General features: G+C 44.0%; 2 protein-coding genes across 19 annotated transcripts in view; both read right to left on the bottom strand.

Annotated features, from left to right (window-relative positions):
• LOC104067393 (RNA-binding protein 44) overlaps positions 1–7,544 on the bottom strand; it is a 41,411-nt gene extending 33,867 nt beyond the window's left edge. Inside the window, exons 1-8 of the mRNA XM_054070562.1 lie at positions 6,075–7,544; positions 5,916–5,959; positions 4,882–5,058; positions 4,010–4,184; positions 2,111–2,213; positions 925–998; positions 750–823; positions 90–453 (exon numbers count right to left, since the gene is read on the bottom strand). Coding sequence (XP_053926537.1) covers positions 90–453; positions 750–823; positions 925–998; positions 2,111–2,213; positions 4,010–4,184; positions 4,882–5,058; positions 5,916–5,959; positions 6,075–7,529 — 2,466 coding nt within the window. The 5' untranslated portion in view covers positions 7,530–7,544. The remainder of the gene's footprint in view (positions 1–89; positions 454–749; positions 824–924; positions 999–2,110; positions 2,214–4,009; positions 4,185–4,881; positions 5,059–5,915; positions 5,960–6,074) is intronic.
• A 2,384-nt stretch (positions 7,545–9,928) lies between these two features.
• The window catches only part of LRRFIP1 (LRR binding FLII interacting protein 1), a 132,924-nt gene continuing 125,278 nt past the window's right edge, over positions 9,929–17,574 (bottom strand). For 16 of the 18 annotated variants that reach the window (XR_008450504.1, XR_008450499.1, XR_008450497.1 and 13 more), the window contains 2 exons: positions 17,415–17,461; positions 16,364–16,453 (listed from right to left, as the gene is read on the bottom strand). Coding sequence is in view for 2 of the 18 variants with exons in the window: in XM_054070440.1 (XP_053926415.1) it covers positions 13,217–13,327; positions 14,739–14,843; positions 15,835–15,914; positions 16,336–16,453; positions 17,415–17,461 (461 nt within the window). In the remaining 16 variants the exon portion in view is untranslated. Of the gene's footprint in view, positions 13,328–14,738; positions 14,844–15,834; positions 15,915–16,335; positions 16,454–17,414; positions 17,462–17,574 lie in introns of those variants that run through there. The other 2 variants (XM_054070440.1, XM_054070439.1) reach the window with 1 other exon arrangement.

The following is a 17,574-nucleotide window of genomic DNA, read 5'->3' on the forward strand; positions in this document are numbered from 1 at the left end:
AAGAAGTTTTAAGGCTCTTCATCTGCTGTATAAGGGGGCTTTAGCAATAATTAGTTACGTCTTTAATTAACTCAAAGCAAAAAACATACCAAATCTTCAGTAGGTGATTTCAACCCAGGACACTTTGTTTCCAAAGGTACTTGGGTAGAAGAAATGTCTGAAGAAGTTAAGGGGTGGAGATGAGCTTTATCTGAAGCAGAAGTGGCATCACATACTTTCACAGCACCGGAGGCTGAAGCAAGTGCTTTATCTTGACTTTTTATTTGACTGTTATCAACAGGTTGGATTTCATGCTGAAGCTTAACTTTAAGTAGTTGGGAAACCAAAGACTTGTTCTCTGATGAATCATCTACAAGTTCAACACTTATTGCTTTTCCTTTTATTTCTTTCTGGTTCATTTCCTCTACAGCTAACTGGGCTTGATTCATCTCTTTGAAGCAAAGAAATGCGTATCTAAGACATAAAATCAAAATAAAGGAAACTAAGTACAACACAAGTTACTATCAGTAAGAACATATTATGGTTCTTATCTTGCAAATATTAACTGTATCTCAATTAAATTCAACAGAATATTTCAGCCTGCTTAACTTCTCATGAGAAACTGTCTGCAATGACAAGATTTTGTCAACCTACCTTTATCTACATTAATTACTGAGACAAAATGAAAATAAATTAATAAACTTCCTCCTCTCTCCCGCAATTCACTTTGACAGTAAAAAAAGTCCGTTACAAGTAAAACATTAATATACCTGTAATTACCAGAAGCCACACAGATAAGAATATCAGCAATCTGATACTTCTGGAAATGTGATCTTAAATCACCCTACAAAACAGAAGCATATTTTGGTTGCAAGTGTACAGCGTGAAGGAACTCAGAAAGGAGGCAAGACTTGACTATTGCTATGTCAGTTAGAGCAGGCGTACCTCTGACACCAAGGAACTCAGGCCACTAACACGAACAAATGAACACTCATTTCCACTCTCCGTTATCTTCACTTCTAATAATAAATGTAAGAACACAAAGTGTTACTGTTCAAGATAACATCTTCTCTGTTGATTTTGGAAAGTGTACACAGAAAACCTTTAAAACCCTAAAGGAATAAAGAGCACCTTCTTATAGAAAACGAGTGTCCTGAGCAGTGCAACAGTTCAGTCCGTGAGACCTCTTTTCCCTGGGTATTTCCTGAGGTCTGAAGAGGCAGAAGAGGTACAACCAGATAAACAGTGGTCTGGGCTAACAGTGCCAGTGCTAAAGCATGGGTACATACTGGGAGCCCCCACCACGGAACACACAAGCTCTCTGCTTTCAACACATTGGGACTGTTCACCATGCTGTCACGGGGATCCAAGTCTCCAAACAGAGACCATTCCCAGCTAACTCTTCTGAAGGCAGCATGGGGAAGAAGCAGAAAGCAGAGGAAGAGAGAAAAAGAAAGATTTCCAGCTACATGATTGGCTGGACATTTCCTAAATTGAGTTTAACCACTGTAGGTAAAGTTTTCAAGGAAAAGCATGGATGAAGAGAGCTGAACACCTGTATGAGCATTCACTGCAAGTTAGTGAAAATGTAAGTCTGAAAGCCCAGCTAGCATTTTCTCTAAGTTTACTCATGCTCATAGAAGGAACAAAATACTCAAATAATGAACACCATAACTAGGTATGGCAGCTTAAAGCACACAAGCTCACCTCTTACATCAACCCTGTTTTTCTTGTTGCTTTTTTGTTTATTCAGGTTTTACTGAGGAATCTGCTACCATCGAGTCCTCATTCCTTTTTTACATAGCCTTAATAGTTGAAAAATTCCAGTGTGTTAAAACTCAGACCGTGAACATCACATATAACACACAAATATATGTGATTTCTGTGTTTAAAAGGATTCCAGCTACCTACATGACTTGGCACTGCATTACAAAGAGTGACACATACCTAATTCTCACTTCTGATCTAAGTAGCAAGTTCTTTTTCAAGATGTAAAGTATAATATTGAGCTGATAGAATGCATTCCATCACAGAAAGGACAGTTGAGTCCCATATATATGTTTTACACAGGGCTTGAGGTCTTCCCAACAACTTAAGTATCTAGTATTTGTACCAGAAGCAGATCACTTACCACATTCCACATCCTGATCTTTATGTTGTTCTACAGATGTCTTGGAGGAAGGAGGTTCACTTGGCTGACAGCCATCAGTTAAACACACAGTCCATGGATTGGCCTACAAACATGTTTCAGTTATGCTATAGCATTCGCACCTGATCACATGCAATTTTTCTGAGCTGCAGAACATTAATTGATTAAAACCAGGTAAATTTTTAGAAGTTAACCTACTGATCACCATCAAGAACGCTCAAATTATTTTGATTTGAAAAGCAGAACAAACCTCTGGCCACATCAGTTGCATTTAAAATTACTGGCAGAGAACGTCACCTTGAGCCTTGAAGACTGATTGTATTTGCATGTATCTCAAAGGAGACTGTGCTCACAACATCAGTGTCTATGAAACTCAGTAAAGAAGGCCCCACCATGTTGACAGAAATTTTCCTTTCATTCTGTTTCGGTGCTTTGAAGTAAGCTTTTCTTGTGAATGAAACAGAACTAAAACAGATCCAAGGATTTAATAGACAATACTGCACAACTTTAAAGTCTACAAGAATACCAAGTGCTCTAAAATAGTAATTTAAATATTTCCATAAGCTCACAGTAAAATAAATAAATCTTGGCTTAAAATGAGAACCAAAGTTTTTTTGATAGACGCATTTTATAGAAGCATTGGTTGCAACCTGAAACATCAAGCTATGTTCTAGGCATATATTATTTTTCTCTTATACCTAGACAGCTTTCTGTGTGATGTTTCGACATAGGTCTTTACAATTTGAAATCTCCTTGCAAATCTTTATTAATTTTACTAAAGCTTAACAAGAAATTTGAAAAATCATAGAATCACAGAATGGTGTGGGTCAGAAAGGATGTCAAAGGACATCTAGTTCCAACCCCAGCCATGGGCAGGGACACCTCCCACTGGACCAGGCTGCTCCAAGCCCCATCCAACCTGGTCTTGAACCCCTCCAGGGATGGGGCAGCCACAACTTCCCTGGGCAACCTGGGCCAGGGCCTCCCCACCCTCACAGCAAAACATTTCTTCCTAATATCTCATCTCAATCTCCCCTCTTTCAGTTTAAAACAGTTTCCCCTTGTCCAGTCCCTTCACTCCCTGTTAAGGAGCTCCTTCCCAGCTTTCCTGGAGCCCCTCTCAGTACGGAAGCCGCTCTCAAGTCTGATGGGAGCCTCCTCTTCTCCAGGCTGAACAAGCCCAGCTCTCTCAGCCTGCGCTGATACGGAAGGTGCTCTAGTTGTTCACATGATGCAGTAAAAACCTATTGCCAAATTTGTTTTAAATCCCCACTTAGTGAAGTTACTGGACGTGACTCTTGAACACGCAGCATGACACATCTGCCTGATATATGAAGTTATTTTTCTACCATTCTTCATACCTGAATTATAACCCTAGCAGAAGACCTGCGTATATGCTCAATATTGTGTTTGCTGGCAGCAGTCTTTTTGTTTTGGTGGGGTTGTTTTGGTTTTGGGTTTTTTTTAAGACAGCGTTAAGATGAGAGAAAGATTGTAGTAGTGAAAGTAGGGAACTGGGGAGAACTATCCTTAAATTGAAAATTTTTGCTATAAAGGTAGTAAAAGATGTCATAGTTCACATACTGAAAAACTAGCCTATAGAGTAAACATTTCCTTAAAATAAAATCCCTGTACCCAAAGTGCTACACTACTGTTTCAGCTAACCAGCTCAGAGCAACAAGATCCATCCTGAAATAAACAAATTCTAAGTTTAACATATTTTAAACTCACTTCTCATTTATTTTGAACTTTAATAAGTACCACAAAGGAGGACTACTTACTCATAGCAAACATCCTGTCTGAGCAACTGTCAGAAAAAAGAAATTAATTACCTGAAGAAAACAATTTAGATTAAAATCAAAAAGGTAATTAAGAAATTACCTCGCAGTGGATATAAGAAGAGGAGATTGGGAACAACTTTATCTGAACTGACAGCGGTGGAAGTGCACTTAAAGGTGTGCCCGTTCTTATTTTCATTCTCATACTGTTGTAATTCTTTTTTAGCTCTTCCAAAACCAACATGAGAGATGAACCTAATTCAGCATTTCTGTTACAACTGTTAAAAATGAATAAGGAAATAAGATTAAATTATCATTCATTTTACTGTTTCCAAAATCGCCCAAACATTTTAGTGTTTAAAGCTTCCTCCACATGGCATAAGAACAGGAGCTGACTCCTCTGGCATGCGGTAGCGCTCTGGAGCATTACTCTGCTCCACAGCAGTAGTAGGGTGCTCTCTTGAACTCCCCCCCAGCTATGGAGCAGACACCACAGCGATGTGGTTTTATAGCTGCCCCTGGCACGGTAAAGCGTCCAGAGGAAGAATTTCTTGGTTGAATTCCAGGTTCCTTACAGGGCTCTATCAGCCAGAGTCTCTTCAATCATCATCCCCTTCCTTCCTCTCCTCTTAACAACTCTGCACCTCCTCTCTTTCTCCTTTACCACCTCCTCCCCAGCTCCCCCTCTATGCGTCAATCACTCCTCAACAGATTCTCTGTCCTATTCCGTTGGTACTTTTCATCCTGTATAGAAAGATATTCCTGGAAACAAACGTTTTTTTCTGGGTGAGTGAATGCTACAGAAAATTTTAGGCTGACAATAAGAGTTTGCAGTTAGGAGAATGCAAATTATTTTGGACAATGTTAACTATAAATGCTATTACAAGCTATGGAGAGAATACATCAGTAACTTTTAGCAATTAATGCCTTTTAATCAAATTATCCATTTCATTTAAAGGACATTAAAGGACCTGCCTGTGAAAACATGCGTTTTCCTCCAAAGCCAGCTTATAAATCTTCAAGCAATACTGATAGCACATCTTATAATGAGCATTTAGGAGCTGCAATTCTGCTTCAATTGCCCTCTGCAGTATTTTTTGACAGCAGCTTGGTGTGGAATCCTTCACAGCTTGTTTGTCGAGTTGCATGAGCCTTTAAAATAATAATAAACAAAATCTTGAAACACCCAAATCAATACCTGAAGTTCTTTATGCTTTATTTTGAAACAAGTGGCTTATCAGAAGCTATTTCTGATATGAGTTAAGGAAAACTCACAGGAGAATAGAAATTAAATCCGTTCCTCCTATTTACTGTACAGAAAAAAATAGCGTCTTCCAGGAGCTAGTACAACATCTTCACATTATAATTAGCCTTATAATTAGAGATGAAAGCTGCATGAGCACTATAATTTCTATCCCAAAAGTGCGGCCATATGAACAGAAACTTGGCAACTCTGTTTCCACAGTCAGAATAAGAAGGGTTTGGGAAGAAGCTCTGGAGGTCTGCAGTGCAAACCTCTGTTCAAAGCAGGGCTAACTTCAAACGCAGCTTGGGGGCTTATCCAGCCCAGATTTTTTTGTTCTCTTCATTTTTTTGTTTTGTTCATTTTAAATCTCCAAGAAAGGAGTCGGTATAACGTCTCCAATCCTGTTCCAGTACTACTCTCACTGTAAAAAACTTACACCCACTTAGAATTCCCCTCACTGTAACTGTTGGCTCTCGCCCTTTCAAAACACAGATCTACAAAGAATCTGATTCTGTCTTTTCTGCATCCCCACCACAAGATTGCCAAGAGCTGTTGCTTTGGTCTTTGTTCAACTTTAGGAGGTCTTCAGCTCGCTCATTTGTTGAGGTCCCTCTGACAGGCAGCCCTACCCTCCAGTGCACAAGCTGCTGCCCTGCAATCTTTTCGTAACATCAGCTTTGCAAAGTCATGGACAACCTTTCAATCATGAATTAAATCTTGCCCAGGATCTAGAATTCCAAACAAAGAACAATTCACGACCCACCTGTCAGTGCTTATCTTCAAATTGCTGCCACACCACTCATGTTCCTAACCAAGAAACATTAAAAATAAGTTAGATTAATATTTGTATTGACAAGTTCTGAAAAACTCTAGGTTAAAAAAAGTTCAAATCAAAATTGGCTTGCTTTTTTTTTTTAATTACCTCAATTTTAGTACTTCTTCCAGCTATTGCAGCATTGCCATCCAAGCGGTCTTCCAGTGTGTCAGGGAGCTGTGACTGAATCTCCTCTGTGCTACCGGCTCCCTGTAACCAGTCTGTACTGGAAGTAACACCTGCACAGCTTTCACGGGGCCATTCCACAAACTGAGATTTGTTCATCGTTGTTAGCTCTGTATTAATAGCCCTGGATAAGAGACAAGCCTGAGCACTGACACTTCTGGTTGTTGTAAAGCAAGCTCGAAAATCAGAACTCACATCAACAGCCTGGTCAATGGTAGAGACACCAGTTTTGTTTTTCAAGTTTCCATGATGCTCCGAGTTTAGACAGCTGCTTTTTCCATGGGAGGATTCACCTGCATCTTCCACCCCAAAAGAGAGATTCTTGCCAGTGAGAATTTCAGAGACTGGAAACTGGCTTTCAGCATCCTTCACGGTGCAATCAGTGTGGCTGGTGCTGCACATGCACACACAAGATTCCACATAGCTGTAGAAACCACACCCCCTTGCACTTCCGTGAAACTGCATGGCCTCTGCAGGGATCCTCTTCCGTGGTGACAGCAAAGGACTGTCTTGCCTCACCGAGGTGTTATGAACGTGTCTGTCGCTGTGTTCAGCCACTGCCCCTGCAGCCATCGGGGGTGGCTGCGTGTCATCAGTCAGCAGGTTACCTTTCGCCTCGCTGTTTTCTGAACTGTCACATACAAGCAGATTTGGACAGACGCTTTTTGTACTTCCACAAGAATGATTTTCAAGTGTACTGCCACAAACAGCACTGTGATACTCTGTTTGCTTTTCCTGGCAATCACATCTCATGTCACTGCACTCCTGAAGCAGATGGAGCGGCTTTGGCGCAGCTGTGTCATACTCGGAAGCAGGTAAACTATTTTCTGACACATCTAAGAGATTTTGTTCCTTTGCGACTCCATCCCCTGGAACTTCATGAACTGAACTGATCTGCTTTAAGGTTTTGGTTTCTACAGCTTCCTTTTGCTCAGAAAACTCATTTGAGCTACTGCTGTCAAAATCTTCCTCGTTAACACTGAGATAGTCCAGCTGTGAATCTTCAGTGAAATAGCTTTGTCTGCCATCTCCACACATCTCGCAATACAAATGTGCATCATCGCATGCCTTTCCCAGCACATCAGCTTCTTTCTTGCTTTCATCTGCTTGTGCACAGCAAATTCTCACTCTGTTCTTATTACACATTTCAAGATCTGCATCTGAAGATGAACTTACATATGGTAAGCTTTCCTCTGGCAACTTTGATTCTGATGCACTGGCAGAATGGGCCTGGCCAAAACCAGTGTTGTTCACTCCTGCTGCAACCTCTCTGACAGATGCAGCATACTCAGCTTCCTCAGGATGAGGAAGAAGATGGGAGGTCTGGTTGAAGAATCGCCTTTTGCTTTTAACATCACTGTTCTTTTTAGATTCCATGATATGAACACTTCAGTTGTCCTTGTCAGAAGTCATCCACACAAGTCGCTTCATCTGCAATTTCTCAAAGTCAGTGGTTTTTCTCTTCCAATCACGTTCGCACCTTAAAAAAATTAAGAGAAGTTTGAGGCACCTCACGGCATACAATAGGACATGACTGTTTAGATAATATGTTAAATGATCCATCTTGTTTTCACCCACTGCACGCTAGCAGAGAAGCTAGGGATTATACGGTGTGTTGTCAAAGAAATCTTAAGAGCTCATGGAAGGGCCCTATTTCTGCTAATTTTTTCCTGGAGAGTGAGTTTAGGAACACCACCAGATCTAGACTCGCCCCAGCTGAACAACCACCACCTGCTGACGCAGCCAGGTGCTCGACAGAAGCTGCGTCAGTCAGAAGCTGACACTGCTGTGAAACCACGGCCTGGCCTTGCCTCAGTGTGGCTGGGAGGGCCCTCACAGCAGTCAGGGGGCTTTGCAACAGCCTGGTGCCCTCACACTTTGCAGCGGCCCAGGGCCCATGCAGCAGTCAAGGGTCTCCAGAGCAGCCCAAGGGACTTTGCAATAGCCCAGTGCCCTCACAGCAGGGTCCCTGCAGCAACCAAGGACCCCCCCCAGCATTCAAGGGGCTCCACAGCAGTGCAAGGGGCCCTCAAGGCAGCCAAAGGACCCTCACAGCAGCCCAAGGGGCAGCACAGCAGTCAAGGAGCTTTGCAACAGCCCAGGGCCCTCACAGCAGGGTCACAGAATCACCAGGTTGGAAAAGACCTCCGAGATCAGTGAATCCAACCATACCCATGTGCCACTAAAGTGTGTCCTTAAGTACCTAATCTATCTGTCTTTTAAATACCTCTAGGGACAGTGACGCAACCACCTCCTTGGGCAGCCTGTTCCAGTGCAGCAGGAACAAGCAGGGTCCTTGCAGCCGCCTCAAGCCCTCACAGCAGTCAAGGGTCTCCACAGCAGCCCAAAGGGCTCTCACAGCAGCCAAAGGACCTTCACGGCAGCCCAAGGGGCCCTTCGCAGGAGACAAGAAGCTTTGCAACAGCCCAGGGCCCTCACAGCAATCAAGGACCTTCATAGCAGCCAAAGGGGCTCTCACAGCAGTCAGAGGGCTTCTCAATAGCCCGATGCCCTCACAGAAGAGTCCTCCCTGCAGTCAAGGGCCCTCACAGCAGCCCAAAGAGCCGTCAAGGTGGCCAAAGGACCCTCGTGGCTGCACAAGGGGCTGCACAAGAGCCAAGGAGCTTTGCAACGGGCCAGGGCCCTGACAGGAGGATTCTTGCAGCAGTCAAGGGCCCTCACGACTGGGTCCTTGCAGCAGCCCAGTGCCCTCATCCCAGTCAGGTGGCCTTAAAATAGCTCAGTACCCTCACAGGGCGGTTTATTGCAGCAGCCCAGGGCCCTCACAACACTCACAAGGCTTAAAGGAACATCTCGGTGCCCTCAGGACGGCCCGGGGCCTCTGCCGGCGGCGTCAGGACAGCGTCAGGGAGGCCAAGAGGCCGCGATCCTCGATCCTCGCCTCACGGCCGCCTCAGACACTGCGCGCGCGCCCCACGGCCGCTTCCCGCCTAAGGGCCGCTCCCGCCCAAACGGCCGCACTCGCTCAAACGGCCGCTAGCTCGCAGCCCATTGGCTGCCGCGGAGGGTGCGAGAGGCTCTGATTGGTCGGCGCCAACCGAGCTCCGCCCACTCGCCCCCGCGCTCGCCTCCCATTGGCTAATCCGCGAGGCACGCGGGGCTCCGATTGGCACGCTCGCCGCCCAGCCCCGCCTACAAGCCTGAGCCGCCTCCAGCAGCGCTTGCAGCCCATTGGCTGATCCGGGAGACGCGCGCGGCTCTGATTGGACGCGGAGCTGTGGGAAGGGGAGCAGAGGAGACAACTGACACGATGCGAGGCCTGAAGGGTCTCTGCTACGAGGACAGGCTGAGGGAGTTGGGGTTGTTCAGCCTGGTTGTCTTCCCTGGAGAAGGCTCCGGGAAGACCTTAGAGCAGCTTCCAGTGCTGAAAGGTGCTCCAGGAAAGCTGGAGAAGGGATTTTTCCAAGGGTCTGCAGTGACAGGACGAGGGGGAATGGCTTTAAATTGGAAGGGGGAAGATTTAGATTAGACATTGGGAAGAAATTCTTCCCTATGAGGGTGGTCGCCCAGGGAAATGGTGGCTGCCCCATCCCTGGAGGTCTCCAAGGCCAGGTTGGATGGGGCTTGGAGCAGCCTGATCCAGTGGGAGGTGTCCCTGTCCATGGCAGGGGGGGTGGAATAACATCTTCAAGGTCCTTTCCAACCCAACCCATTCCATGATTAAAAAGGAAAACGAGCCCATTTGCACCAGCGTCATCCAAAAAGTCCGTATTCTCCACGAGGATAACATCGCCATGACAGACCACTCCATGAAAACTACCCAAACATCCCAATTTTTATTGGCGAATTCTGCTAATGAATTTCCTTTTCCACATTGGCATCTCCAAACAGATTCGATTTGAAAAAGAAACAAACCAAAATATTTTGGGGTAACATTCCGCTTGCAAACAATAAAATCATTTAACATTTAGAAATAAAACAAAAGGTAACAATTTAAATATGAAATTCTAGGAAAACTCGCCCTGGTTCCTCACCAGGCTGCCACCACCTCAGCTCCGGGGACCAAGGCTCCTCCATCTGGAGCTCAATTAAAAGGATCAGGCATGTTCCGTCATTAACACTCGTAGCCCTGTTGTACATTCCTTAAAGGAAAACATGAAACAGTTTGCAACAAACCAACCAGTACTTTTTTCTCTTCTCTTATTCTAAACCTAAGTCATACTGAGAGTTAAGGGGTAAAAACGTGGCTTCAACACTCATCTACTTTATCACACACAGAGATTTCTACTAAGAGCACATCCAGGTCAAAGTACACATCTGATTCCTGTCATGAGGTTAATGCTTATGGGGTGCAAGATGCAACCTACTTCAAAATAAGAAACACATCACTTCTCGACGAGGAAAGTATTGTTTCACCCTTTTGGACCAGTGCGGAGTCGCGAGGTTGTTTCTCCTGAGTAATCAAGAGAAACAGTTTTCACCACTACCACAAATAAAAAGGTGACCGGTAGCAATCACACACCTTATAATCATTAGTAAGGTGTTGTATTTGGGACATTTATTTGCATTCTGAAAAAAAACTTACTTTATTTTTAGGCCCCAGAGGCTTTGTACACCAGAAATCACAAAAGTTGACCACAGAAAGTTGTATCCACAGCGATTTTGAGGTATTCTACAAGAAACCCGGCTCTGCACCTGAATGTTCCTCTCAAACCCCACCGAAAAAAAGAGCCCTGAGCCCTAGCTGGAGTGGAAATGTCATTTCAAAGATTCCCATAATCCCTATGTTCCAGCACATTTGATCAGCAAGGATATACTTAGTTCCCCAGGGGCACAAAGAAAGCTGCTTTTATCCTGTTCCTGGAATATTAATTTCAGTATTTCACTCCTAAATTTCCTGGTATGCTCTGAAGAGATAGTGAGAAAGGTGTTACTTTCTAACCAAACCAGAGAAACACATTCAGACACTGGTTTTGGTTTATTTCACAGAATCATAGAATAGTTTGGGTTCGAAGGGACCTTCAAGATCATCCGGCTCCAACCCCCCTGCCATGGGCAGGGACACATCCCACTGGCTCAGGCTGCCCAAGGGCCATCCAACCTGGCCTTGAACATCTCCAGGGATGGGGCAGCCACAGCTTCCCTGGGCAACCTGTTCCAGTGTCTCACCACTCTCACCAGGAAGAAATTACTCCCTATGTCTAGTCTAAATCTGCCTCTCTCCAGCTTAAAGCCATTCCCCCTCGTCCTATCACTCCAAGCCTTTGTGAACAGCCCCTTTCCAGCTTTCTTGTAGCCCCTTCAGGTATGAGAAGGTCACTGTAAGATCTTCTCTGAGCCTTCTCTTCTCCAGGACGAGCAAGCCCAACTTGCTCAGCCTGTCCTCATATGGGAGGTGGTCCAGCCCTCAGATCATCTTTGTAGCCCTTCTCTGGACCTGTTCCAACAGCTCCATATCCTTTTTACGCTGAGGATTCCAGAACTGGACACAGCATTCCAGATGAGGTCTCACAAGAGAGGAATAGAGGGGCAGAATCGCTTCCCTTGACCTGCTGGCCACGCTGCTTTTGATGCAGCCCAGGTGAAGGTGCTCTAAGAAGATACCAGCCATCCCCTTGCGTTGAAAACAGCAGTGGTTTATACTCTTAATCTCCCAGTCTGCAAGGAAGAGGCTTGGGAAAGATCTGGATCAGGAAATCTGAAGACCAAATTAAAGAAACCATCTCTGGGGTCTGGATTTGGCTTGATAGAACCACATCCCTTGACACCAGCAGCAGCGACAGAAGGTGGCTCCTGTCAAACAGGAGATGCTGCTTTGTAGCGTAAGGGACTGTTCACCTGCCTTAGCCACAAGCTTTTGTTCGGGCTGGACGGGGGAGGGCAGCTTTATTCTTCAGGCAACTGCTGTTCTCCTTTGAGCAGTACATTCAGAACATTCTCAACGAACCAGAGCTGTAGTGCTAGTTGTGTTTAACAAACTGCCTGCAGCATTTCTATTCGTTAGGTTATTTCTCATGAACAGTGGAAAACCTTCACAATGACCTCAGAAGGAAATCATTCGCTACTTGTGTATTTGTAGAAAAATCATAGGCAGGAGTATTTTCTAAAGTGCTTCTTTACTTATCAGTTAATTCTTTAAAAACTAGACTTGTATGTTGTAGCGGCACCGGTTCCCCAGAAATTCATGGACCAGTAGATAATTTCTGATGTAAAAAACCCAGTACATACTTTAAGCAAACTCACTTGCTTTGACAAATGCACCAAAGTGAGCGATCCAAGTGCAAACCCCACCATTTCTTAAAACACGGCCTTATGCTGGTTTATTAATGCAACTTTACATCCTTTAAAAGTAGTTTACTTCAAATTCCAAGAGCAGGGATTAAATAATACAAATAAAAGTTGAAAATTCAATGAAGCTATTGCCTATTTACCCTGAAATAAAATAGTCTTATGATTCAACTGGTGCAAAAATCCCTCCAAACACCTTTGTTTTATTGGCAAAGTCATTTAAGGTCACTTTTGCTTCCAAGACCATCTTCTTCCATGGTTTCCACTGAAGGAGTTTTGCTTTGTAATGGCTTGTGGTTCCACAGTGATTTGTAAATGAAAAACCTACCATGAATCACTCTACCATAGTCACTAAATTACAGATACCGTCATGAGAAAGTCCAAAACTTAGTGTTTTTTTTGTTTAAATTCTCAGCAAGACACAAAATTCCAGTCTTTTTTTAAAGTGTTTTCTTTGAATACCATTTTAAATGGCAATAAATGGCTGCTGTGCCTTCTGGATGGAGAACTTAATGCGACGCCCAATGTGCTTCTTGTATGGTAGGCGGCTACTGTACTGCGAACGTCCCCAAAGAAGGGGGCAGAAGGGCTCCCGCAGGCACAGCCATTTGGATCAGCTACTCCTAGGAATATAGTGCAGTAGGTTTGAATCCGCGCAGAGAGAACCGCAGCTGGGTGGCACGCAGCAAAGGTCGGGGTTTTCTGTTCTCAGAAGGCAGGACACACAGCATCCCAGACAGCAAGAGGCAGAAGCATCCGCAACGTTGTTCTCATTCCGTCAAGTAGTAGCAGCCCCCATCGGAAGGTGGTGGTGGTTATTGCTGAGACAGTAAAGCGCTCCGGTTGGCTTTCATCTTCTCCAAGCGTTTTACTAGATGACCATTGCTGACTTCAAGCTCTTCCGTTTTATCCAGTGCTGAACGAAGCTGAAGGAAGGAAACAGGAGAAATAAAAAAAAGCGCATGATTTTTGCAGCATTTTCCCATTCCAAAGACAAAGGAAGGTTTGTAATTACCAACACTGACCATAACGATGGAATTTCCTCATCGGATAACGCGGTTGCAAATTCCCATTAGTGGAGTTAAAGGTAAATGTCGTGTGACAGCCTGTGCTGTCGCTTTGAAGGCCACACACACACACAGATATTTTCAAAGCACGGTGCCAAGAATCCAAGGTATTGACAGAAAGTTGAATGAACGGCTCAGAGTTTGCCTCAACTTCACAGGCAGGGACGCTCAGAGGTATCTGCTGCACAGCAGACACTTGTCTAACGGCCTGGCTTTTGTGTTTCTGGTTCCCAGAAATACAGCCACAGCTGCGAGTACCTTAGCTTTCCCTAAAGCCCGCCCTGGGATGGGGAGACGGAGAGAGAGGTGGAATGCTCAGCACCGCACTCCGAGCAGCATGATATTTAGGGAAAGCAAAGACCCACACTGAAAATACAACCTTAGGTAGCAGGTGTGGAAGAAGCTGACAAACTTATTTAAGCTCGCTGTAGCAGAGCAGGAAGTTTGGTAAGGAAAATAAGGTCAAAATTAGAGGCAGCCTGAAAATGCCGTGTTTTAAGATGGAAACACAGACAGACTCTGCGGATGGACATACTACAATAACAGGCTGAATGGATTGATAGAGCTAGAGTCCATTTAGCGCTCCCAACTTGAATGTATTTAGCACTCAAGTTTAGACTCTGAAGCTTTTAAGTTTAGACTGTCATTCCTGGGAAGGTGTGGCAGTGTGCTTAAATAATTATAAGTGCCCAAATTAACCTTACAGCAAGATTTCCAGCTTCCTACCGCTGTAATTTCTGAATCTCATGTTCTAAAAAGACCTTACCAACTTACCAACCCCAACTGGGTTTGTACTTACCAACCCAGAATTTCTAACACCCAAAGCTACGAGCCTTCCGGTACAACAAAGGACAAAGGCAGCAAAGTAGAACCAGGATTTTTTCAGCCTGATGAGCATCAAACCCCATCAACACTCACTAGAGCAAAGCAGCGAGGAAACCTAAGGATTTCCAGGCTGCTTCTTGATTCAAGCTGCACAAGAACTTGGCTTTGCTCTGAGGAACCAATTCAGGTACAGAGCAAAGCATTGCATCAGTTAAGAAGGAAATGTGGAAAGGCAGAGGGAGTTCACAGTTCTGACTGTTGCTCCATTCTGAATGCTGACAGCATGGTTAGACATTTAGAAAGAATAACTAAGGCAATAAAATAAGCGGACGTTTAGTCTTTGCTCGGCCAAGAAGGGCAGTTCCTCCTCTAGAACGCCCAGACAGGCCTCCCTGACCAAGTGCAGGCTGACTGCCAGCCCAAGACAGGTTGCATTTAGAGTTACCTCCCTCTGGAGTTTTCGTTTCTCTGCTTTCAGTTCATCTTCAATTCTTTCAGCGTTTTCAGCAGCGGTTTTGTATCGGGCGACCTGACCTTCCAATCGTATTACCTAAGGCAAAGGCAAATTGTTTAATTAAAAGCTGTATCAAGAAGTTCCTTCGAAGCTTTACTCTTCCACGAGTAGTTAAGCAAGAACAAGAGAGATGCATATTCTTCTCTAATAAAAAAGGGCATATTTTGAGGGAAAAAAATATTTCAAAGAAGCCTAGCCAAGGTAACTTACTGTAGATGTTTTCTACATATCCTTACCTAATATGCTTCCAGCAACAAAAAATACAGTCCGTTGACTATGTGTATCTTAGCAAGAGTATTGCTGACGTACTCTGGACAAGGCAAACATTCAAGATTGAACAGTCTGGCATAAAATCCATATATAGCCCATCGGGTGCCAAGAGCCGTTTAAGAATTGTCAATTACTAAGCGTAAGAAAGTATCCTGAGAAGTCAGTAAATGCCCTCAATATACCTTTGTTCACTCTTCTCCATAAATAAATGAAAGCATTTCAGTCATTATGACTGAAGTGCTATAGCCCTGATGCTTCAGCACTCCTCCTTCTTGTTCAAACGGAAAATCACAGCAGTCATAATATCATAGCATCATAGAATGGTTTGGGTTGGAAGGGACCTTAAAGATCACCCAGTTTCAACAACCCTGCCATGGGCAGGGATACGTCCCACTGGATCAGGTTGGTCAAAGCTTCATCCAACCTGGCCTTGAACACCTTCAGGGATGGGGCAGCCACCACTTCCCTGGGCAACCTGGGCCAGAGCCTCACCACTCTCATTGTGAAGAAATTCCTCCTTATGTCTAGTCTAACTTTGCCCCTCTCCAGTTTATACCCATTGCCTCTAGTCCTGTCTCTACAAGCATTTGTAAACAGTCTCTCCCCAGCTTTCTTGTAGGCCCCCTTCAGGTATTAGAAGCTCATGATTTCATTTCATCAATGAAATCAATCATGATTTCATTTACTGTATTATAAAACATACATTCTCTTTGCATTTTTGCCATGCCTAAACAAACAGGACAAGCCCCAAACTTACATTCTGCTCCAGTGCTGTAATCTCTTGCTCAGACTTGGCTAGTTTAAATTTGAGATCGCTGATCTGTCTGTTGGCGTCTCCTAAAAGAACGGCAGATTGATCAGAGATGTCAGAACAAAGGCGAACGGTGTCTACCAAACCAATCATAAAATCTCCACGCTACAGGAATCTACTCGGTAGCAAATGATCTCTGACAAAAGGGTCCCCAGCAAGCAGGCGCTATTCCCGGTCTTGCTTGATTCCCTTCTGGCCACTCTGAAAGCAGGATTAACCAGGAAATCAATCCCAGCTCTCCTGGGGAGCATAAGGGAGGTTTCCAATTATTTGAAGGATAATCGTTCCATCCCCTCTAGTAGAGGTGCATGGCCAGCTTCCACTCTGAAGCCCCATTACCCAACTGAAGGCTCGTTTTTATTTAGAGCCACACATTTGCTGTACAGATACATTTTGTTGCTCACATGCAGGACATAAAAGTTCTGTTAAAATCAAAATGTAGCTCACTTTGGAGGTCAATCATATGCATATCTGTCCCATTTTCTAGAACTTCATCTTCGGACTGCTTATGTTCCATCTTGCCATTCTTTTGCTTTTCTTCCAGTTGTCCCTTTAATTTTTTAATCTGGAGGACACAAAATAATTAGTTATTAACATCAGTTAGGGAAAATTGTGTCTTAGTACTCAAACTCACTTGAGTATCATAAAACAAATTACTTTTTTAAAACCTAAATTCCAGAAGATCCTTCCTTACAAAGCAATTTCCTAGAAATTCATTTGGCAAATGACTCCGTTGTATTTTAAGCATCAGTGCTTTTGCCTAAGTTCAGGACCAAACATAACGAGTGGAAAATAACTGTTTCATTACAAAAGCCACAAATATTCTGTAGGCACATTCACTTGAAACATTCTTAAAACCCAAACCCAGTGTTTCGCTCTGTGTGAAGTCTGAAGGTCAAGGATATCTTCCATAAATGAAAGCACAGAGCAGCCTGTGGAGAAACAGATCAGCTAAATTCTTTGGAATAAGCTGTATATGCGCCATGAAATACCACAGTACCAGCAATAATGACTTTAATTGCCATTTACCATCTACTGCAATTCCTCCAGCACTTCCTTCCGCGTGGCCCATTGCCCACAGACCCAGCAATCAGGAAGGCTTTCTCTTGGAGATAAAATTTGCTTCTATGGTTTCTGGACCATGTTAGTGTCTCCCATGGGCTTGGCCAATCTGAAGTTTATTATTGTTCAGAAATACCCCTGGAGAAGGAGTTTTAGGTGACTAAGGATGCTGAATGCGACTGATATGGTTTAGTGGTGGACAGGTATGGTTGGACTTGATCTCAAAGGTCTTTTCCAACCCAACGATCCTATGACTCTATAGAATGGGCACCCTGGGTTGTATCTTTCTTCCCCTGTATCCTCAGCTAACACGCAGAAAATGTTTCGGAAGGATAATCAAAGTGGCAAGCAATGCTGTAAGTCCTCAGCAAGAGATTTGTCCTCAGCAAGTTGATTCTTTCAACCTCTACTACTCTTATCACAGATTTAGTAAACACACAGCATTTCGGTTTTCCTGGGATTACCTGGTCTAGTAAGGTTTCTCGTTCATCAATGAGTTTTTTCAGCCTGTCTGAAAGAGAAAACCAAATTCAGTGCTGATTTGATCGAGCTGCACATCTCAGGGTGCATCTGATATAAAACCGGATGGTTGAGGTTAGTGAAACGAATGATGAAGGTAGTTAT

The sequence above is a fragment of the Cuculus canorus genome, chromosome 6 (genome assembly GCF_017976375.1).
Source record: "Cuculus canorus isolate bCucCan1 chromosome 6, bCucCan1.pri, whole genome shotgun sequence".
NCBI classification, from domain to species: Eukaryota; Metazoa; Chordata; class Aves; order Cuculiformes; family Cuculidae; genus Cuculus; species Cuculus canorus.